The 23,379-nt window shown below is 44.3% G+C and overlaps 1 protein-coding gene across 4 annotated transcripts in view; it reads right to left on the bottom strand.

Moving 5' to 3' along the window:
- The window catches only part of VRK1 (VRK serine/threonine kinase 1), a 76,844-nt gene that overhangs the window by 30,695 nt on the left and 22,770 nt on the right, over window positions 1-23,379 (bottom strand). For all 4 annotated transcript variants that reach the window (XM_058740248.1, XM_058740250.1, XM_058740249.1 and 1 more), the window contains exons 2-3: window positions 11,095-11,259; window positions 5,896-5,951 (exon numbers count right to left, since the gene is read on the bottom strand). In XM_058740248.1, the coding sequence (XP_058596231.1) occupies window positions 5,896-5,951; window positions 11,095-11,254 (216 nt within the window). In that variant the 5' untranslated portion in view covers window positions 11,255-11,259. The remainder of the gene's footprint in view (window positions 1-5,895; window positions 5,952-11,094; window positions 11,260-23,379) is intronic.

Genomic DNA, 23,379 nt, shown 5'->3' with positions numbered 1-23,379 from the left:
TTCACCGTGACCTGTGGCTCGTGTCTCGGCCTCGGCGCTTGCTGGACAGACGCCTGTGCACGCGTATAGTCTACGGCCAAGAACGGGCCTTCAGCAGGAGTAGCAAACTCAGTGCAAGAAACGAAGAAAGAAATGGAAGTTCGAGAGAAGAAATTCTGGTAAAGTTCCTCTCCAAAGGCTAACTTGTAGAACAGCTTATTAATACAATTCAGGTTTGAAAGGGGTTTTCCTAAGACAAATCCTGGCTTATTACCATCAGTATAAAATTCTGAGTTATTCAGTTTCAACCTATGTCATATCAAGTTTAATTTTCAAGCTTCCCTTCAGGCAATAATTTATTAAACTTATAATAATAAGAATCAACCCATATAAATGAGACTATTATAAGGAAAGCCCCACTACAACGAAGGCTCTTTGAGCTCATTTCATACTTTTTCTAATCCAATAAGAGTCCATTATAACAAAATAAAGGAGCTACTTTCTTGGCATTGCACTCTGCAGCCAAAGCTAGCTATTTCTGTTGAAGAAAATACCTTAACTCATAACTAAAATTTTATTAACATATTTCAAATCTAAAATACTTTGCCAACTCTGTAATAGCCAAGATTTAGAAAAGAAATTGGGACTGACATTTTAACTAGAATATCACTGAACGTTTCTTTAAGACTTCTAAGTGTCAAAATGAAGAAGACAACAGAAAAAAACTTAAAATGTGATATATTTCAATGGCACCATGTAAAAGCAACTGGCTGCCATTTAAAAATGAAGCTGTATAAAGTTTCCCCTTCCTACCAAAAAATTATGATATAGGAACTGAAAATTCAGGTCACTTCTCATACAGTCGGTGAGGGAAACGAAACATCAGGCTATAAACTGCTTGCCAGGGAACTTCGAAAATACAGCTTTTATGTCAGTTCACCCTGGAAAGTGACCACACTATAAAGAACTGTTTAGGATACAAGCCCCAAAAGTCCGGCCTCCCGCTCAGTTCTGCCATCAGCTCCCGGACGCAACGGGAAGGGGGTGTGGAAGTGAAAACGAATTCATTATTAAAGTCTGTTAATAAGAAAACACAAAAGAGAACTCTTCCTCCCTGCTACCCACCGTCTTACCAGTTTACCATTCATCGCTGCACATCGTCTTTCCTGAGATAAAATACAGTGTCTCTCGGTTATCTACAGGCAGAGGATACGAGTTCACCGTCGCTGGTGACCCGGCACCCCAACTCCAAGGCTGCGCCGGTAAGTCAGTAAGGAATAAGGCCCTAAACAGAACCAGAACGGCCATTGGGTAGGAGAGGGAATATATTTAAAATGTACCTAAACACCTATCTTGAATATGCGTGTCTTCACTGCATTTCAAGACCACGTGTAACTAAGACATCGGTGGGTTAACCATTTGAAGCTCTTTCACATAGCAGACCCGCGTATTAGCAGGGACCACATTTTCTGACAAGTCCTCCGCACGGAGGCAGAGGCCTCCCAGAAGCACAGGGTACCTGCCGCCTCTCCTGCATAAACGGATCCACAAAGGTCAACAGGGGTATGCACACAGGATGCCACTAAATATAATTAAGGCGTGCCGTGTGCCAGACTCTACCGGCGGTTCTCAACCTTAACGCGAAAAAGAATCCCCTGGGGAGCTTTGCTAAAAATACCAATAACCAGGCCCTGCACCCAGAGGTTCTGACTACACCGTACAACCAGAGCGGAGAACCACTGTTTGACTTGATATGCCATTACGCTATGAAGTCTAATTTCACATTAAAAATCAATTTGCCTTTGATTATTTCTTAAATAACAATTTGCTGAGGGTTTTTTTTTTCCCAAAGATAACATATGTGCTTATTTTAGAAAATGTGGAAATACTTTGATATATTTTCTTCGCATATATATGACCATTTTATAAAACTGCCTCCATACTACACGTAGTATTGTATCTTGCTTTTTTTTTAATAATTATGAAATTTCCCCCAAAGAGTAGTACTTGTTCTTTGAAAACATGACTTTTAACAGCCCCTAATGTTTTAAATGGTGAATGTTCATAAACAGTTGATTTTCATACTGGAAAGATCTGGTACTTATTTTATATGCTTCTGTTTGATGAACCATCTCAATTTTTAATGTTATAAAGCTCTGAGAACAAAAGAGTTACAGAACAGCAGCGGACAGAGCTACGGCCCAGCACGTCACAGCCGAAGGCAAATCGTGAAGAGGACTGCTCGGAAAGAAACAGACGAGGGACGGGTGGCATCTAGAAATTAAAAGGTGGTGGGAAGTTACAGCTACAAAGTTTTCAAAAGAATGAAACAGGCATTTAAAAACGACACCAAGAAAACAAGTTTGCAACGAGGTCCTTATCACCAGACAACTTAAAATCCAGCCAGAGAGAGAAACCTACAAAAGTGAAAACCAACTGGCGGCATGAGGAGGATGTGCGCTTACGAAACCGCAAACTACAGGGAAACAGAATGCGTGCTTCTAGAGTTTGAAGGAGCTCAGAGAAGACGAGTATCCAGGAGGAAACCAGCAAGCCCTCTCTCTCCCTGAGAGAGGAAAGGGGAAGTCACTAATACCGTTTTGTTTGTGGCGTTCTTCCAGGATCACAGCCAAACTACCACACCGAACATGTTACGGAGATATTACACGCAAAAGAGAAATCAGCTGAATATTTATCACTGTCCTAATTACAAAGAGAAGGAGTAATACGGGCTAATGGGAACAGAACTAGATTAGGAGATAGGAGATGCAGAACGCTGAACGAGGTCTGATAACAAAAGGCTTTAAACTTAGAAATAAAGAGCAATTTACCACCTTATTAAGCAGCTAGGAAATGTTGCTCCTACCCGTTTTTGCCATAACTCTGTAAGTAAAACAGGTGGTGAAAGTGAAGTTACACTGAACACCAACGAAAAGTGCTTGGAATTGCCCGTAAGAAAGCAGAACATCCTAATTCTAAAATAAACCGCAGCCTAAGGGCTGTCAGACTACACGGAAGAGAGACCTGTCTACACATCCATCCCACCCCCAGGACACGGCCCCGGCAGCGGCACTCCACGACATGGGGAGCACTGTGTGCACGTTGGCCAACGGCAGAGTGGTCACAGGGAACCACGGCGTTGGAACCTCAAGATCAGGAGAAGTCCTGAGTGGACTCGCCCTCTTCGCACAACGTTAACTCTGTAAAGATCCTAAGAAGAAACTAGTCTTCCCACAGATTTTAATTTTAAGCTGTCGTGTCAGAGACAAATGCAGATAATATTCTGCACCTCCACACAAACAACCCGATTTAAAAGTAAGAACGTTCGCTCCTCTGCTACAGCAGCACACTGAGTATTTCAAAAGGAACGTGAATGCACAGAAGCAGGAGAAAAATCCAAAACGAAAGGGCCTGAAGAAAAGGGAAATGGCAGGACACACACTTGAAGCTGTCGACCTTACCTGCACCCCGGGCAGGACCGGGCAACCGGGACCCAGTTAGCTGCCCCCGGTCAACAAGTATCACTAACACACTGGACAGTAGAGGGAGTTACTATTTTCAGACATTAGGCAGAACGGGTAGTACCTCTAAAAGACGGGAAACAAACAGAACGAGCCCCAGGCAGCCCCAGCTTTCCTCACGGAGGCAGGCACCAGAGTAAAAAGGGGGCAACTCGGGGTTCTGAGGGGCCAGGAGGCCGATGACCCCGCCGCCAAAACCAAACCAGGAGATTGGACGTTTTTAAAATCTAGAAATATTAGAACAAAATTAAAGACCAACATCCCTCATGAACACAGACATAAAAACCCTTCACAAAATATCAGCAAATCGATTCCAGCATTATGTAAAAAGCGTGACATGTCATAACTAAGTGGAGTGTATGTTAAGAATAATAGTCCTACGCTCAAACGACCAATCGATATCACTGCCACATTAACAGAACGAGGGAGAAAAAGCCTGGGATCCATCTCAGCCGATGCAGAGAAAGCATTCACAAAATAAACAGGCAAACTACAACCCGGGAGAAAATATTTACAACACATACATCTGGAAGGAGACTTGTGCCCAGAACAACTCTCTTACTGCTCAATCACAAAACGCAAAACAACCTAGATATTAAAAAAAAAAAAAAAAGAAAGAAGGAAAGAAAGACCGAAGAGGCACTCTGAATGCCCAGGAAGCACAATTACTTAGAAAAAGTGATCAAAATCTGCCACCTAGTAAAACTCGAAGACACGTATCACGGCTGCAAACCCACCGACCCGACAAGCACACACACGGAGGAGGACGCGGAAGCGACCGGAACTCCCACGCGTGGCTGGTGGACGTGTCAGATGGCAGAACCACTTTGGAAAATCCGTCTTATAAATGTGAATATGCACCTTCCCTGTAAACCAGCGATTCTCCTTCTAGGTATTTATCCAAGAGAAATAAAAAACCTTGTACAAAAATCTTCAGAGAAGCTTTATTCATAATGGCCTAAAACTGGAAACAACCCAAATGTCTATCAACAGGAAATGGAAAGGAAAAAAAAAGCTGTAATATGTCCACATAATATAATATTCTGAGCAGTAAGACTGAACAAGGAACTACCAACAACATGAATAAGCAATATTAAACATTATGCTGAGCATAAGTCAGAAACAAAACAGTATATAGAGTACAGTATCATTTCTGTGACCTTCCAGACAATAATAACTTATCCACAGCAAAAGTAAAAAAAAAAAAACAAAAAAAACAAAAAAAAAACACACACACACACACACAACCAAAATCTCAGATAAGTGGTTACCTCAAAGGGTACAGGAAGTAGGGGTTTGACCAGAAAAGGACACGAGAAATCTTTTTGGGGTGATGGAGATATCGTATTATTTTGAGAGGGGTGAGAGTTACACAGGTATATGCACTTGTCAAAAGTATTCAAATTATTCAGTATCTATGGCTTTCCTTGTAAAAACTACGCCTGAATAAAAAAGCGTTAAAAACAAACACTAAAACAATTCAGGTCCAAAAGAGTTAATTCACAAGAGATCAGATCTATTCTTCACTGAAAAGAGAGTAAAATAAAACACACCAAACACAAATCTTCAGGATAATTCTGAGTTCTATAGCCTCTAGAAAAAAAGTAGGGGTGGGGAACTTATGTGGGTGATTTGCCTAAATAACAGACCCTGTTATCTCTTCCATTATTTAACAAAAACATGTTCTTCACACGGATTAAAAAACTCTAAGAGGAGTTACAACTGTAACTTTGTAAGCAGAAAGATGCATAATACATTCCTAATAAAAAACAGTAGCTAAAATGCTCTTTAGTGCACCAATATATACGTGGACCTGGCCACGCAAAGTATGCTTATATCAGATAAGATGCCGTCAACCTCTCCTCGTTACAAACTAATTTCAACATCAGTTTGGCAAAAACAAAGTCCCAAGTGATCACAATTATATAAATAATATAATTCACAAAAATGGAAGGGGAAGGGGAGAAACCTGGGAAAAGAAAACACTGACCAAGTGGAAGCTGACAAGCAAATGCAAGATAAAATACAGCAAAATTTCATTAAACTAGTACAGTCTTATATGATATCAATAAAGCATCTCAACTATTGCAAACATAGCTGAAATAAACAGAAGGAGCTGCGTATTTTTGTTCCATGTCTGTATACCTCCATGCTTCCGTTCATTTCCCACCAAATACCAGTATCACTGTAATTCCAAAGAGAGGAAACAGACGTTTGAACGCAAATTATTGCAAATTATAAAGCTACTTTTGTGTCTTATTAAATATTTATTAAGCACTGTTAAAAATATAGTACCTTGCGGTTCAATTAATTCTAGTCATCAAAAAGGATGTTTTACAAAGTAAATACTATACCCATTCAACAAAGAAGAAAAGCAGCTAAAATCTTTTCTTACCACTTTTACAACACAGGGTGCATCACTGCCCACAGATTTCGAAGAATTCAGATCAGCTGTTTGAAAAAGTGACATATGTAATATCAGAACAAGAAGTAGCATCATTTTAATTAGCCTGTTAACCAACCCTTTGTTAATATTTAGGTCTGTGTATCTAAAACTCCTTGACAGAATAAATTTCAGTTCCCAAATATGTGTCTCAGGATTATCATTACAGTGTATCTCATCAACGTGAAGACTTTTTTTTCATGAGTTAACATGTCTGAAATTGAAATGCCTCTTATAATTGCTGGTATCTTCAAAATGATCATCAATTAAGTATGGAAAACTCTGAGTTAAAGATTTCTTTAATTCCAAAGTGCTCATGGCCTTTGATATGCTAATGTAGGCTGTGAATTCCCAAGAGGACGGTAACTGATAAAATTTCTTAAATATACAAACCAGGGAATCCTTTTAAGAAGGGGCACTTAAAAATAAAAAAAAAAAAAAAAAGGAAAAAGAAACAAAAAGGAAGAAAAGAGAGGAGCTAAAATTCCAAAAGCCACTAGTTTTGGGGGAAAAGAAAAAAGCAAAACTCCTCTAACCCAACAGCCAGGATGTTGGCACCAGAACTCTGAGCTGCCATCCGTAATACTCTTAACGTGGCTGCCATTTCATTGCCTGCAAACAGAGCAGCACAGGTGCCCTGGAACACTGCATCAGGAGGGTTAGGCCGCCCACATTCATTAAACAGATCTTTCTACCGAGGACCTCCTCCTATATGCCAGTGTCTAGGAAAGTGATTCGGTAATGAACAGAAGGAAGTAATCGCTCCGCTTGTGAAGCTGACGTTTCAGTGGTAGGACACCAACAACTATTAAAATACCAAGTACGCTTGACGGTGTAAGTGCTACAGAGGGAAAATGAGGCAGGAATGGAAGGCAGACAAATGCTGCAAGGTACCAGGAGAAACCTCCCTGCCAGGGTGTCACTGGAGCAGGGGTCTGAGGCAGGGAGGGAATAAGCCACGCAAATATCTGGGGAAGAACACTCCAGGCAAACCAGCACAAAGGCCCTGACGTGGAAAGTCTCTGACGAGTCTGAGGAAAGCAAGGAGGCCAAAGTAGCTGGAAAAAATTAAGTGAGGTGGAAAGGAACAGGGGACCGATCAGAAACGCAGCAGGGAACAAACAGCAGCATGACGGGTGACATAAAGCTGTCACTGCGATTGAGCTGGAGAGCCGCTGGAAGGTGCCGGGGAGAGGATGGCAAGATCAGACTTTCATCCCTTAAGAATTCTTCAGGCTGCCTGGTGGACAACGGCGTGCACAGGGCAAGGGCAAGGGCAGAGGCAGGGAGGTCGGCCGGGCTGTTACGACGCTCCAGGCGAGAGACGGCAGAGGCCTGAGCCAGGGTGGCAGCCGACCAAGTGCCGCGAAGTGGTCTGACTGTGGGCGTTTCCAGAGAAGAGCCCACCGGATCTGTTGGTGAACTGGATAGAGAGGACAAGGGCGGGAAAGGAGGTAAGGAGGCCTCCAAGTTTTGAGCCTGAGTAACTGCAAAGAGGAAGTTGCTACTTACTAAGACAGAGAAAACCACAGGAAGAGCTGGTGCTCCAGGCCGCCTGAAGTCTCAGATGCTCACGAAACATCCAAGTTCGATTGTTAAACAGGCAGTTGATCTACAAGTCTTGAGTTCACAAGAAAGGTCCACGTTGGAGAAATGAATTTGAGAGTCGTCAACATGGAAATACCACTCACTTAAAACCAGGAGCCCAGAAGACCCCTAGGGAATGAGTGAGGACAGAAAAAGGAGGAGACCCCAGGACTGAGCCCTAAGGCATTCTCACATTAAAAGGTGATGAGATGAAGGAGGGAAGGAAAAGGAAATCAAGAAACTGCCAATCAGCTGGGAAACAGCAGTATTTTGAAGAGGCTGCAGCTAAGGTACTTCACACTGAAGAAGGAACACTGAGTCACAAGAACGGCTAACGTGGGCGGACGGAAAGTGGGAGCTCCAAGATACATCACTCAGATACTGAGTTAGTGACAGAAATCAGGTTGTTTTTTTTTTTTAAATAAGCATGCAGTATACAAAATATTAAAATAAGGATAGTATCCCAGTCATACTGCACAATTCAAGTGAGGAAAGGGGAAAAGGCAGCTCAACAACTCATTTGAACATCACGTGCTACAAAATACGCCACGCACAAAGAGTACGGTAAGAAGAGATCTCCCATTGCCGAGAAAGAAAAATGGTCTCAACACAGCATGGAAAGCAGTAAGAAAGGGTTGGGACGCCTGGGTGGCTCTGTCAGCGAAGCATCCGACTCTTGATTTCGGCTCAGGTCATGATCTCACAGTTCGTGGTTCGAACCCCACGTCTGGCTCCGTGCTGATAGTGCAGAGCCTGCTTGGGATTCTCTGTCTCCCTCTCTCTCTGCCCCTCCCGGCTCTCTCTCTCAAAAACAAAAAATTAAAATGGAAAAAAAAAAAAAAAAGGTTAACGCAAAGCAAATATAAACAGACGGTACCTGCTCTAAACCCAGCTTTGGAAAAATGAAGAAAAAGAAGCATCACGTACAGAGATCAAGGGGCAAAGGGGAGCATGATGGCCAAGGCACAGATTCTGAGAAAATAAAAGGGACGAAGATAAACGTTACACAGGGACCAGACTATAGGAAGGGTCTTGTATGCCATTCCCAAAAATCTGGCACTTTGTCCCCAGGGCCAGGGCGAGCCATTACAGAATTTAACTAGTTTAGATCGTTCAAGCCACGATGTGAACAATGGGACGCAGGGGGCAAGACTGAACAGAGAAAAGTCACTGCCGTGGCAAGAATCCAAACAAGACCTGAAAATGACCTGCACTAAGGCAGGGTCGGCAAACATGGAGAGAGAAAGCCCCACAGGTAAAGCAACAGGACTAGACGAAGTACCAGGGACAGTGGTGAGGGAACACTTGAGAAGGCCTTCCCAGTGCCTGGCGTGAGCTAATCCTCTCCTAGTCAGTCACGAGAGAGCCTGTGCGACGTCCAAGGAGAGAGCCCTGAAGGCCACCGGCTGCGGGCCTGCACTTGGGGGATCGAGTCCTAGGCTCCAGACAAAAGATGTGGACATCGGCAGTGAAAAGACAGTAACGGCAGCCGTGAAACGGAAGAGGTCACTCAGAGAGAACACACAGAATGACAAGTGAGCCAAGACAGGAAAGCTGGGGAGCACGGAAGTCTTCCAAGAACGACCAAGCACCTCCGAAGAGGCAGCAAGGACACCACGAGGGAAGCGTCACCGTGAAACACAACGGAAACCATCTCTGTGAGAAGGAAAGGCAGACACGAGCAAATGCCACAGAAAATACCCAAGAAAATCCAAAAGCAATCTTTTGAATTCATTAGCGGAAATTGCTGCGGATCCTGAACACGGCTGCTTCTGTGTGTCAGTGGGCCCAGAGAGAGAAACTCGAGGCAGCGATATTAAAGCAAATCCACATTGATCAGCTCAGCTTTACAAAAGCACAGTTTTATTGCAGAAATCACTGGATATTAAAACTACTCACTATCAGATGGCACTTTCCAACGATAAATACAAATACAAATAAAACAGCACAAACGCGACCCAAGCTGCAAATGTGCCAAAGGTTACAAAGCAAGTTAACCAAGGCAGAACCAAGAGCCTCCTTGCTTCCAGCTGCCACTCCTCACGTGAGCTGTCCTGGGTGCCCGCGGTCTGCGGTATAGACGGCTCGTACCATGCGCCACCTCTAAACCACAAGGTCAAAACCTACATACCTGCCAGCATGGCTACTAACCTTGCACGGTTTATGAGGGTTCTCACCTGAACAGACAGCCTAGTTTACCGGGACGGGCTCTGGCTCTGAACAAAACGAAAGAATCGGCACCTGTCTGAGGCGCCGCTGACCTAGAGGAATCGTATTTACACGCACAGTAGGGCACTGGGTTTCAAGCTGTGTCACGAACACACCTCTAAGAGGCGGCAGCTAACCCGACACCCCCACTGGTCCTGGAGGAGTCGGAGTCGGACCCTCCTGAGTAAGAGCTCTTGATCCCTGCCAAGGGGCTCTCAAATGTCAGCATGCATCTGAATCCCCCGGGGCACTTGTTCGGTCGCACCGCTGGGCCCTCTCCCTACAGTGTCTGATTCGGATTCCTAGGCCAGGGGTGGGACCTGAGAATCTCAGTGCCAACAAGTTTCCATGACTAACACGAACCTAGTATCTAATATTAGTATCTTGAGTAAGATGCTGCTTGAAAGAAAAAAGGGTTCCACTACTGAAAATAAAATGTTATAAACCTCGTGGCAGAAACTATATAATTAAGTAAATAGTTAACTAAATTGAGAGTAGAGGTGGAGTGAGAACATATCACGGAAAAGTTAGAAAGAAGTATCAAAAGAAACATGAACTCTAACTGTATCACTACTAATATTCCAGGTGAAGCAGTCAGCTCTAGAAGCAATCAGGTAAAATATTTTTTTATATCAACAATTTAGTTCACCTGTAGAATCTCAGGGTTCCACACGGGTCTCCCCAAATTTCAGAGTAAGTTTGCTCATTAATAACACATTCTCCCAATTCCATTAGGATGCCTACTAGAGTTGTATAGAAAGAAAAACCAAATCCACACCTGTTAAAGATCTAAAAATCTCCAAATTAAGCCAAAATAAAGGGAATCGATCCTAACTGAATGGAGGTACAGAAAGGAAGGTGGCCAGGGCTTTCTCCGGGTATCGGAAGAGATTGAGACTATAGAAAATATCTTAAACATCTAAAGCACAATATTACAGATACGCTACCCTCTTTTTCTACTGTGATTAAATCAACTTTCCTTTCCGCTGTGTCAGAGACGCAGTTGCCTAACCATACAGTCTTAAGTTGAATCTAGAAATCGTTAGGAACAACCTGTGAAAAGCTCCTAGCTTAGAAACTCCTTCAGTAAGAAAGCATGTCAATCTTTGGACGGGCAATTACAAGTAGTCCTACACCGGGGCGCCTGGGGGGCTCGGTCGGCTGAGCATCCGACTTCGGCTCAGGCCACGAACTTGTGGTTCGTGAGTTCGAGCCCCGTGTCAGGCCCGCGGCTGTCAGCGCAGAGCCGGCTTCACGTCCTCGGTCCCTCTCTCTCTGCCCCTCCCCTACCCCCCCCCCCCCCCAGTTGTACTCTGTCTCTCAAAAATAAACATTCAGCAGCAGTCGTACACTCACCAAGATATATGCAACCGAAGCCGCCCTGGCCGATGGGGGATCCTAGTTTCCACTCCTTCTTTGTCATGTCAGTGATGATCTCCCCAGCTGCAAAGTGTTCAGCAAGTTGTCTCTTTGTGGGGCCCTGTCTTCCAGCCTGAGCCACTTTTACTCGAGGCATCTTCACTATAATATAGAAGAAAGCGACGTTCAGAATTATAATCCTAGAAGTGCTGAAACATTTTCCACGAAGGAAAGCTCTGGGCTCCACAGGTGCTTTTCAAATGAGGAAGCGCATTTACGACCCGACAGGCGACGCTTTACACATGGGCCCCCAGCCAGCCTCACTCACAACGGTGTGAGGCTTACATTCTCGTCCCCGTTTCACAGACGAGGAAACGAAGGCTCGGCCAAGTGTGGCAGCGCATCCAAGGCTGGAGACCTAGGAAGCGGGAGAGCAGCAGAAATCTGCCCTGAGGACCGACGGGGCCCCAAAGCCTCAGCAGCACGGCCCCCAAGTACAAAATCAGCAGTGAAGGAGCAGACCTTTCAGAACAGTGACAAGGGAACTGGGGCTGTTTGGTGACAGCCAGCATTGCATGCTTCCCATGTCACCACCGTCCCTTCTGGCGGTGACCCTCGATTCACCCTTCTCACTCAAGGACACACTGAATGAACGTTAACACTCAGGGAAAGCGGTGTTACTGTGAAAACGGCCCAGGGCTGGGATCAAAAGGCCCAGATTCCAGTGCAGCTATGACACCAGCGGGATGGGTGACGGTGATCAAGTCACCTCTCTCTGGGCTTTAAGTGCCCTCATATGCAACTTACCTCACTGAGAGAAAGGACCCAGGTGGGGAAGGGGCGGGAGGCGGGGGGCCAAATTCTCAGCTCTACAATTACGAATTGAAAAAGACGTAAAACGAATACTCTTTAGGAGGCTATAGTTCCTTGAAACTATCAGAGACCACAAAGAGGGCAGTAAGAGTTTATGGGGTGGTCCGCAGCACCTGAAACGCCTGTTCACGTGAGCGAAGTCTGTTAAGAGAGGACAATTCGCAAAAGGTGGCTCAGTCTGGAGCCCAGGCAGTCCAAATCCATACACACGACATCAGACGGGGATATTTTAGCAAATATCCACCCACTACCCCTCCACAGGCATAAACTCCATAGATGCAAATACTCTTTATGAACTTACTGGGGATTTTTAAAATTCTTCCTATAGAACACCAACCCTTCTTCATCGTCTGAATCTTCTCTAAGTTAACAAAATATCTTCAGAATAAATGAAGGTGGCAATTATGTCTTCCTCTCAAGCAGTTCTCTTGATGCATATTTTTAATCATTGTAAAATCTCCCTGAATGAGTTTCAGTGTAAACCCTGACCGCCAGACTCAATACACAAGGTGACTTTTACAGCTATGGTTGTAGCTGAGTACAAGGAACAACCACGACAGACAGTTCTACCAAACACTACAAGGGATGCCTTCTCAATTTACCCAACTGTATCAAATCATCAGCATAATCTCCTATTTGACACTGTCCTTAGAGGAGTCAAGACAGTTGAAAATGAGTTAAAAAAAAAAAAAATCTTTTCCTCTTTCTGGAACTCAAGACAGTAACTAGACTATCTTTTGTGTCTTTCTGGAATTCCTTTCCAAAAGTGACCATATTTCAAATGAAATATTCTAGCTCACCTTCTACTCAACAGAAATGGTGGTCAACAAAAAGCGTTTTTCCTCCGAAGTATGTGGTTAGCTTTTACTCTCAGTTTTATTCCCACAGCCTAAATGTGATCATTAGCACAGTCTGGACTGACTTTTCCTTCCTCCCGAAAAGCCGTCGCACAGAGCGGAGGCCATCACGGCCGGCCTCCTGACGTCTGTACAAACCGCCACGTCCAAAGGTTCACTGCTACTGAGGGGGGTGGGACCACCAGCTCACCGGTCTCATCTCCCGAAATTTCCCCCCAGAAAACCCAACCAGGACAACTGGAGAGCAAGCCTCAAACCCCAGGGACGGCATCTCCAACAAGAGCGGGTGACAACATCCCCCACCTCCACAAACCCCGAAATGGGAGTGGGTGAAGAGGCCGCAGACAGTGGGATGGCCCACGTGCCACCAGCAGCTGGCAGGAAAGCGGCAGAAGTGCGGCGGTGTGTCTGACGAATCTGAGAATCCCCAGGTTACCAGCAGGTACTTCTCAGAAGCACGGAGACAATGCGGGAACAGCAGCCACGGCCGGAAGGGCTGTGCACACTCCGGCAGCAGCGGGCGAGCGGCGGGGGCGGGGGGGGCCTCCCCAGGAGGGCTGGGGCAGGCCGGCCTCCACGGCTCGAAGGACCAACCAGCCAGAACTCTCCCTCAGGTGAAGGAAAAACTGCTAGCAATGGAACCCAAACTGAGCATCGCGAAGAAAGGGGAAAGAAGGTTCAAATCAAAGTAGATGTGTAAGTTCGCCTCCATGGTTCGGAACGTGACACCAAAAAAAAAAACCGAAACAAAATGAAAAACAAAAAAGAAAAGGAGGCTGTAAAGGATGACAGGAAGTCGACCCGACTGACCCATCTAGAACCCATCTAGAACTAATTGCACATAAAAGAAAAATTGCTTATGAAACTCAGCAACCGAAAAGAGGATCAAGGCCCAGTCCCATGCAAACTCAAAAATTAAAAAAAAAAAAAAAAAAACCCTTCGGAAAAATACATAAAGCGTGCCTGCCAAAAAATTGAGAGCTATGAACCAATATTTCAAAAGAAGCTTAAACATTTATATATATATAAAGACTAAAATCAGAACTAGAAAAACTCAGAAACCAAGAGATAGAAGGAAACTAAAAAGTAACAATCATTTCCAAACTGAAAACTAAACTAGAAGGAACATCAAACTGAATGCAATTTAAACACAGTGACTTAACAGAAATAGTCCAGTGAAAAGGAACAAACTTTAAAAATCGCAAAGGGTGGGGGAACCTGGGTGGTTCAGCCGGTTAAGTCCCCAACTCCTGATACCTGCTCAGGACATCATCTCGTGGTCGTGGGATCCAGCCTGGTGTCAGGATCCACACTGAGCGTGGGGCCTGCTTGGGACTCTCTCCCTGACTTTCTACCCCTCCCCACATGCACGTGTGCTCGCTTGCTGTCTCTGTCTCTGTCTCTCTCTGTCTCTCAAAATGAACTTTAAAAAAAATAAAAAATAACTAAAAATAAAAAAGCGTGAAAAAGAGAAACATTTCAGGAGAAAATCATAAATTCAGAACACAGAAAAAGACAACGAACATACCACAAAGAGAAGCAAAGCAAAGGAATAGGATACTAAAGACACTTTAAGAAGAGTTCGCTGAACTTAAAAAAAAAAAAAAAAAAAAAAAAAAAAAAAAAAGTGAATCTACAAAAAAAAAAAAAAAAAGGTTGCAGCGCACACACGGTCCACAGGAGCAATCAGCTCAGCATGACCCACGCCCAGCACAGCCTAGTAAAAAATTACCAAACTCCGTGGTGAGAGCAAATACTCCTTGAGCGGATATCCAGGCCGAAAACAGATCTTTTGTAAGGAAAATAAATCAGGCTGTCCTCACTTTGACAGCAACACTTGTGCCAGGGAAAAAAGAGAAAGTAACAAACTTAAGACAAAGAAAACACAAACGGAAGACTTTATGCTCAGTTAAATTTCAAGTACAAAGACCAAAGTGTTCTCCACATGGAAAAAGGGAGTCAGAACCCACGGCAGAACAAGCCTTAGATATCCAAAATGCATGAAGAAACATGGCGAGCGGGAAGCGGGTATTTATTTATGTATTTACATATATTTATTTGTAGAACCGAGTTACCAAGGGCAATCAGGACAGCACAGAGTATATAGTGGGCACATGTCCTGACAAAGTACGTAGGGCACAACTGTAAAAAAAAAAAAAAAAAAAAATTGGGAGAACACACGCAAAAAAGAAAACAACTTTCCAGAAACCATTACACAAGTGCTACTTGGTTTTGTTAACTAAGGTTACTGTATACAGCTGTGGCATAATGTAAATGAGTAATTACGTGATATTTTAATGGTCATCCCCTTGTATCCTTAAAAATCAAGATTCAAATTGAAAGAAAGGGGGTGCAGATGAAAGAAGAGGTAAGGCTTAAAATGCTTCACTGGGAAATATTTGTAATTCAGAAGTTATTTTATCTTCTGCAAAACACACACACACACACATACACACACCCCCTTTTGTGTTTGCTAGCCTTATTCGCAAAAAAAGCTTCGAAAAAAATAACCAAACCAGTAGTAGTGATTATCTCTAGTGCATAAATTGTATTCTTGAAATACCAAGGTATTTTTGAATTACCTTGAATTACCAAGGTATTTCTTTCTCTAAAAGAAACCAGGTCCCTTGAGGAAATGGCTGGTTCCGGGTCTGAAGCTACAAGTGTACAAGGCGCACTTGGGACACCTTGTCATTTCTAGGTGTCAAGGAATCTCTCAAAGATGACTGGGGTTATGTCAGATATGTCTAAGGAGCCAACTGAGATGCTCCCACTGACTAAAGATGGGCCAGTTTGAGTCAATAAAGATAATAACCGCTATGGATTAAAACAAATAAAATGGGTAAATCCAAGAGTTTATAATAGTAAGAAAACCTAAGTGGTCACCTCTAGAGCATAATAGGAAACCACGTAATTTTGAAAGGTGGTTCCAAAAATTTAAAAAAAAAAAAAGAAAGGAATGAATGAATGAAAAGAATCAAGCATTTATCTTTTCTTACTTACATGAATTGTACCACAGGGTAACCAAATATTAAATGAAGAGAAATTTCTCCTTATGGAAAATTTTCAGCTAATAAATGAATAAGAATGGTTTTAGGTTAGCACCCTTTCCACCTTCTAATGAATTAATGGATCCAGACACTGAGCCCTGATAGCTACTAACATCAAAATATGAGAGATGTCCAGACATATTATACTCCTCCTGATAAAAGAACAGGCTCATACCCATGAAGTAATCTTGCCAAAAAAGAAAAAGAAAAAATAGACCCTGAATCTGATCAGGCCTACCAATTCACAGGATATGAAAAGAACAGAAGAACATGACAAGCTATAGCACAGGATTGCAATCAGCAAAATCCCATGGGTGGGAAACCCTAAGGTCCATATAATCCCATTTCTGCAACTGGTAAGGGTAGAAAAAGGAGAGATGGGGGAGAAGAGAACCAGATGCAAAGAGACGTAAAACAACATAGTACCTGAAACAAAACAAAATCAGGCCAATCTAAACTGCAGTGTCTAGGGACGCACATGTGCGTGACAAAACTATAAAAAGGAAATGACCGCCCTAAAAGAAGTTACTTTTGGAAGCATAAGAAAGTTGTGGTGAGGATGGGGCCGGGGGTTCTATTTCATGACGTCGGGGGTGGTCCTAACAGTACCTTAGAATTCATGGGGTCTGTATCTATCTGCTTAATAAGGTCTTCCGTATTGTGAACTATTTTGTTTTTAAGCACTAAAAAAATTACTGTTCCTGTAGTTAACAATCACCAAGAGACTGAAACTGACAATCTCTTCACACTCTATGAGCTTGTCCCATCAGACACACACACACACACACACACACACACACACACACACACACACACCCATGCACTCCTAAGTCAAATCTGCACTTGGTTTCCTGTGAGCTATCAGTTGCCTTTTGCTTTTTTATTTACAGGCACTTGTTATACGTTCTCTAGTAGAGAAATAAACTCTTGAAACTGCAAATAATTTTCCCCATCTGCCCTTTGATACTGTGTATTTTTAGCTTTTGGACTTCATGGAATCCTTGGAAAGACCCCTTCCAGTGACTCTCGTCAAACATCTCCCAGGCCTTCTTTTAGTTGTTTTATGGCTTCATCATTTGCTGATACAACTTTGCTTTGTCTACACTTACACTGGTATAAGATACAATCAGAGGTTAAGAGTCTGGAAGTTTCCAAATGGTTACCCAGTTTCTTCTCCTCGGTCCCTCATGCACAGTAGGGAGATCCGCAGGGTTCGAGGAACGTAAACCCACCATACAGCCGGGGTCAATGAAGGACAATAAAAGTTCACATGAAGTTGTTGTTCTTTTCCACACGAAGTTGCTGTCGTCACCCATTCCTGTTCCTCCAAACAAAGGCTTACCGGTTGTGGCCCCCACTCTGGAGAACACTACTCTGCCGGAGTGGTCTAAGATCTGGGTCTCGGCCCCCGGAGGGTCCCCTTTCCACGTCCCAGCACAGCCGTTTGATCTTGACGGCATCTGGCCGCCCCCTTACTTTCTGGGTCAGGGTTACAGAAGTCTCCTGGTTTCAGACAGTAGGAGATGGGCGTTGGTCAATCTCCTTGTTCCTTTTTAAGTGATTTCTCAAAAGAAGGGAGGAGAACTACTGAAAACCAGAAGCCCCTGCTCAAAAACGAAGTGTTACACCCATAAACATTTGCCTCGGTAACTCAGTGACTTTCCTAAAGAACTTAAAACACTAATTTCAGTTCAACAATCGCTTTAATACATTATAGGTTTCTTCGAATAACGAAACCAATACCTACATCAGGTTTCTATTAAAGAATACACCGGAAGGCGCGAACTTCCACCAAATTAAACCTTCCTACGTCGCTTCTGCCCACCGGGAGCACGGCGAATCCACTACTATGGCAGCTTATGGGGAAGAGGCCAAGAAAGGGAAAACTTTGCCGCCATACAACCCGTTACATAATCTGAACATCTCTTTCCCCAGTGATAGTGAATGCGATACAGATGCAAGGGGAAAAGCACATCAAGATGCAGACCAGCACTGCCCTTTGCTGAAACCACTCGCTGCCACAGTCCGTATTAGCATATTCACCAAAATTTAATTGTAAACAGAGTAATTATGGTACTAAAGTTATTAAATACACAAAGCAAGCTTGGAACTATACATATTCAAATGGAATTTCAGTGGCAGATCAACTTTTATATCTGAAACAATACCCTAATTAATAGTCAGCTCTGATAAGAAAACGGTCCTGTTTCTCAGATAACATTCTCAAAAAAGTTCTGCTGTGAATATTAAAACAAAGTTTTGCGAAGAGATTTTTTTTAATTTCAACAGCTATATTTATCACAATATGGTACTGTATTTAGACCACTGATACTTTTCAAGTCCTGGATTCAAATTTGGAATCGTTTTTTTCCAGTCTCCTGCTGAAGACAGAAAAAAGCTTGAATGGATCGAGAGACACCACTTATACTTAATGAGCTCTACAAATTCATCATACCCAAACTGGGAAATTACAGTGCAGTAATAAACCCTGTTATACACTGGACGGCTAGTCATAAATTTTCCCTAAAATAGACATTACGCGTGTAAGTTCTTCTGAGGGGGGGGGGGGTCACATATTTTTAGGAAATTGTCTTTAAATCCTGCACTTCTCTGGTATGTTTAAAAAACATTTTTTTTTTTAACATTTATTCATTTTTGAGAGACAGAGAGAGAGCATGAGCGGGGAAGGGGCAGAGACAAGGAGACACAGAATCCGAAGCGGGCTCCAGGCTCCCAGCTGTCAGCACAGAGCCCGACGCGGGGCTCGAACCCACGAACCGCGAGATCATGACCTGAGCCAGAGTCGGACGCTCAACCGACTGAGCCACCCAGGCGCCCCTTCTCTGGTGTGTTTTTAAATGGCATGGAGGCACAGTGACTCACACTGAATTCTGAGCAAACTGGACTGTTCACCATCCCATTAACATGGTACCTGAGGATTCTTATCTCCGCTCTTTGCCGTGTACAGCTTTTTCAAGCCCTCCCCCGTGGACAAGCACTGAAATCTTTCTCGAGCCCAAAGATCTCTCTCTTCTTCAGTCAGATCTGGTCTCTGAGGTTTCAGGACTGTCCTCACCTCTTATTTCATGTAATAAATGTTCCGTACGTTGATAAGCTCCCTGGGTGCAAGAACTGTCTTACAACACACCACTTAGGCAGGAATTCAAGGAATGTGTACACATAAACATCAAAAAGGGTTTCTTCCCCCCTCGAGTATCTGATGTCTAACTTTGTGCTTAATACACATCACTCAAATGCAGCGGACACTGCCCTCCTTCTAAAAGCCCGGCAACTCGAGTCTCTTCCCCGTCTCCACAATGACAAGGTCGAACCCTGTTTATTCTCCCGGGAACCGTAATTCCCCTTCTTGACACGTACGTCTCCACAGATGACCTCAGCCCCTAGTCCAGAGAGGAAACTGAAGCTTCGAGTGGGGATTCTCTTACCTTTCTAAGACCCAAACCTAGGAACCGCCCACAGGGACGTCACGCCCACCTCTGCATCCATCCAGCCTTCCCATCCCTCCATCCCTCCTATCACAAGTCAGGGAAGCTCTCCTCCCCTACCGTTCGGCCGGGCCTGGGGCCCGTCCCCTCCAGCCTTCTTAGGACTTTCACTATGAATTAGTCCCCTTCCACCGTTAATCTAACTTTCTTCTTCCTTTCACGCAAATGTCTCAATATGTCTCAGTGACCGTGTGCGTGCGTACTGACCTCTCCTTTCTCCTCGCTGGCGCCACACCTGCTTCCCGCCCCGTCCACACCCACCTTCAGGAGCCACCTCCCAGCGATCTTGCTAAGGGCACTGAGTCCAGATGATGCGCACCCTCTCATCGGCCTGCTCGGGAGAGCGCGACACTGGTGTTCATTCCTTCCCTCTGGAAACATTCTCTTCCTTTGCTGCCGCAATGCAACACCATCCTGATGTTCCTGCCACAGTTTAGGCCGTTCGCTCTCTAGATAATTTGGGAAATGTAACCGTGAGGAGCCACGGCTTGTTTTCTCAAGGAGTCTGTTCTGCTTTTTGACGTACGGTTTTCCAGGAGTGAACCATGTTAAAAAAAGGGGCCCGCCTACACTTCCCCAGCTTACGCCAAAATACAAATTTTACAAAGTGCGAGTAAATTACATAAAAGAAAAACATGCTGCTAAATAAAATTAAGAGCTCTGAAATTAAGTTGGAGGCGTACACAAAACCAGAACTGATTGCTATGCTTTTCCCGTCGGCCTACCGATCTCGAGAGAAGAGGGTACAGTCTCAGACAGACAGTCACACACCAGGTTCACGGCAACACTGCGGACAACAGTCGAGAGGCGGAAGCAACCCAAGGATCCCTGGGCAGAGGAGTGGGTGAACAAGAGGTGGCGTGTAGAGACAATGCAGTAGGACTCAGCCTTACAAGGAGAGGAAATTCTGGGACGCTTGGGGGGCTCAGCCGGCTAAGCGTCTGACTCTTGGTTTTGGCTCAGGTCACAATCTCTCGGTTTGTGAGTTCGAGTGGCGCCCCCCCACCCCCCCCCCACCCCCCCGTCGGGCTCTGCGCTGACAGCTGCGGAGCCTGCTTGGGATTCTCTGTCTCCCTCTCTCTCTGCCCCTCCCCTGCTGTCTCTCTATCTCTCTCTCTTAAAAATAAACAAACATTTTTAATTTATAAAAAAAAAAGAGAGAATTCTGACACGCTACAGTACGGATGAATCTTGAAGACATGCTGAGTGAAATAAGCTAGTCACAGAAAGACAAATGTTGTATGTATCCACAAATATGTATCCGCTACATGAGGTATCTACAGCAGTCAAATTCACAGAAACAGAAAACAGAATGGTTGCCAGGGCTGAGGGGAGGAGGAGAAGGGGAGCTGCTGTCTAACGGGTATAGTTTCAAACCTGCAAGATAGAAAGAGTTCTGGAGACTGGTTACACCACAACACAAATACCTAAGGCTAATGAACTGTACACTAAAAAACGGCTGGGGTGGTATTTTTGTCATTTTATGTTGTTACTCCCCCCCCCCCATACACACAATTAAAAAAAGAATGAAGAGAGTGTATGGACCCAACAGGTAAAACAGACCGTATAATTATAACTAACATATTCTTGGTGATTATGGACACACACACACACACAACTGGAAAAGCATTACAAGTGGGATTAGTGCAAAGGTCCTCTTATAGATGCTAATTACAGGCCCATCTCCTTCTATTGTGCGTTGCTTTATTGCGCTTCACAGATACTGTGTTGTTTTACCAAACTGAAGGTTTGTGGCAAGTTTCTGCAGCACAAATCTACCGGTGCCATTTTTCCAACGGCATTTGCTCACTTTGTGTCTCAATAGTTTTTGGAAATTTTCACACTGTTTCAAGCTTTTTCCATCATTATTAGATCTATTATGGTTATCTGTGATCAGTGGTTCCGACTCACTGAAAGCTCAGACGATTGTTAGCGTTTTTAGCAATAAAAAATTTTTTAATTAAGGTACACAGACTGTTTTCTCAGATGTAACGCTATATTGCACGTTGAACAGACTACGTTCATAACTTTTATATTTGCACTAGTGTGCAAGAGTGTAACATAACTTTTATATTTGCACTAGGAAACCAAAACATTCGCTTGACTTCCTTTATCGTAATATTCACTTGGTTGCGGAGGTCTAGAGCTGAACCCGCCATACAGGGAGGGCGGCTGGCCACGCGGTCAGAGCACCCCACCCTGAGGGGGCAGCAAGTGCAAAGGCCCTAGGGCCAAGAATATGTCCAGCTTGCTCGCAGAGCAGCAAGGAGGTGGGGGCAGCTGGAGAAGAATCAGCTGGGGGAGAGCACTAGCTGACGTCAGAGACGTGAAAGGGCCTGGGGTGGTGATTGCACCCAACACACAGGCCACTGTCAGGACACCTACTTTAACTCGCAGTGAGATGGGAAATTCTGGGAAGGTTCCGCGCAGGGAAGCGGCATGCTCCGACTTACGTCTTCAAAGGATCACTCTGGTCAATGCATGAGACAGACTGCGGGGGGGGGGGGGGGAGGCAGAACTACTGCGTATTGCAATGGTGTTATGGGAAGAACCAATGACTGCATTACTCCTTACTCAATAATACGAATGTCAATCTGTTAAACCCCACACTGACTTTCAGCCACCAAACACAGGGGTGCAGAATGACCTAGGATCCTTTTTAGATTTTTTTCAACTTTACACAAGCCACCCTCCCCCCCCCACCCCCCCAAAACAAGTCTTCAGTGCCAAGCAGAAACAATCGATATGAGTGACAGATGGTCTAGGAAACATGCTAATCATCTCTTACTCTAGATTTTTCTAAGCTCTATCTTTACAATTTAGTTCACCAGAATATTAAATATTTGAGCTCCTTTATTCCACAGGCATTTATAAAACACCTCCAAGACTTGTGCCAGCAACAGTGCTCGGGGCTGGAAATGCACATGGCTTAAATGGCAACCTCGGGCCTCAAGCAGCTGCACTTCGCTTCACAGAGAAGCACCATCGCACACTCAGGATTTTTGTATCATCAGCTTCAAACGAGGATCAATAAAAAGTCCTCCAGGTAAAGGCTGTTTCTGAATCCTCTGATAAAACTATTTATTACAGACAGCGAGCAGTTGTAGACATCTACAGAATCAAACTCAGTAGCCGGGTAAGGAAAAAGCGCCTCTTCTGGAGGTAGTTTTGAAGACATTAGGAGTCTGAAATTCCTGAAATTCCTGTTTTCTCGTCTCTTCGAGGAGCGCTAGCAGTTCAGAGCGAAATTACAAACTCAACTGCGTAAGCACCCATCGTCCGAGGCGGTCGTTCGCAGTCCTGGCTACAGTGGTTATTACCAGCGGAACTCTGAAACCAGAAGGGCCCTCCTCCACAAGAGCCCCGGCGTCTGCACGTAGAAAGGTCGCACAGAGCAGAGGATGCCCAGACTGGACCACCGATCCAGATGTGCTGGCACAACCTCCCCTTCTTCACTAAGTCATTCATTTCCAACGGACTGGCTCTGTTACATACAACTCTATTGTATTAGAGGATTTCAATAAAAGCTCCCGCGCATTCGTTTCAGAAGTTGGGTAAAAATATAAATTAGTGAGGGGCGCCTGGGTGGCTCAGTCGGTTAAGCGTCCGACTTCAGCTCAGGTCATGATCTCACGGTTTGTGGGTTCGAGCCCCACGTCAGGCTCTGTGCTGACAGCTCAGAGCCTGGAGCCTGCTTTGGATTCTGTCTCCTGCTCCCTGTACCCCTCCCCCACTCACGCTCTGTCTCTCTCTCTCTCTCTCTCTCTCTCTCTTTCAAAAATAAACATTTAAAAAATTTTAATATGAATTAGTGAATGAATGATTCAAGAAGAGTCCCCCTCCCGAAAAAAACATCCTTTCCCCATCCTATTGTATCCCAGATGAAAATCTCTCATTTACATTTCAAACTTATTTGGGATTAAAAAGTAATTACATGTTTTGGTGTAAATGGCTTCCTGCCAAACTACAGTAAGTCAAAGAATAAAATCAAACAAG

Source organism: Neofelis nebulosa, chromosome 7 (assembly GCF_028018385.1).
Source record: "Neofelis nebulosa isolate mNeoNeb1 chromosome 7, mNeoNeb1.pri, whole genome shotgun sequence".
NCBI lineage: Eukaryota > Metazoa > Chordata > Mammalia > Carnivora > Felidae > Neofelis > Neofelis nebulosa.
This window is presented reverse-complemented; position numbering and strand designations above follow the sequence as displayed.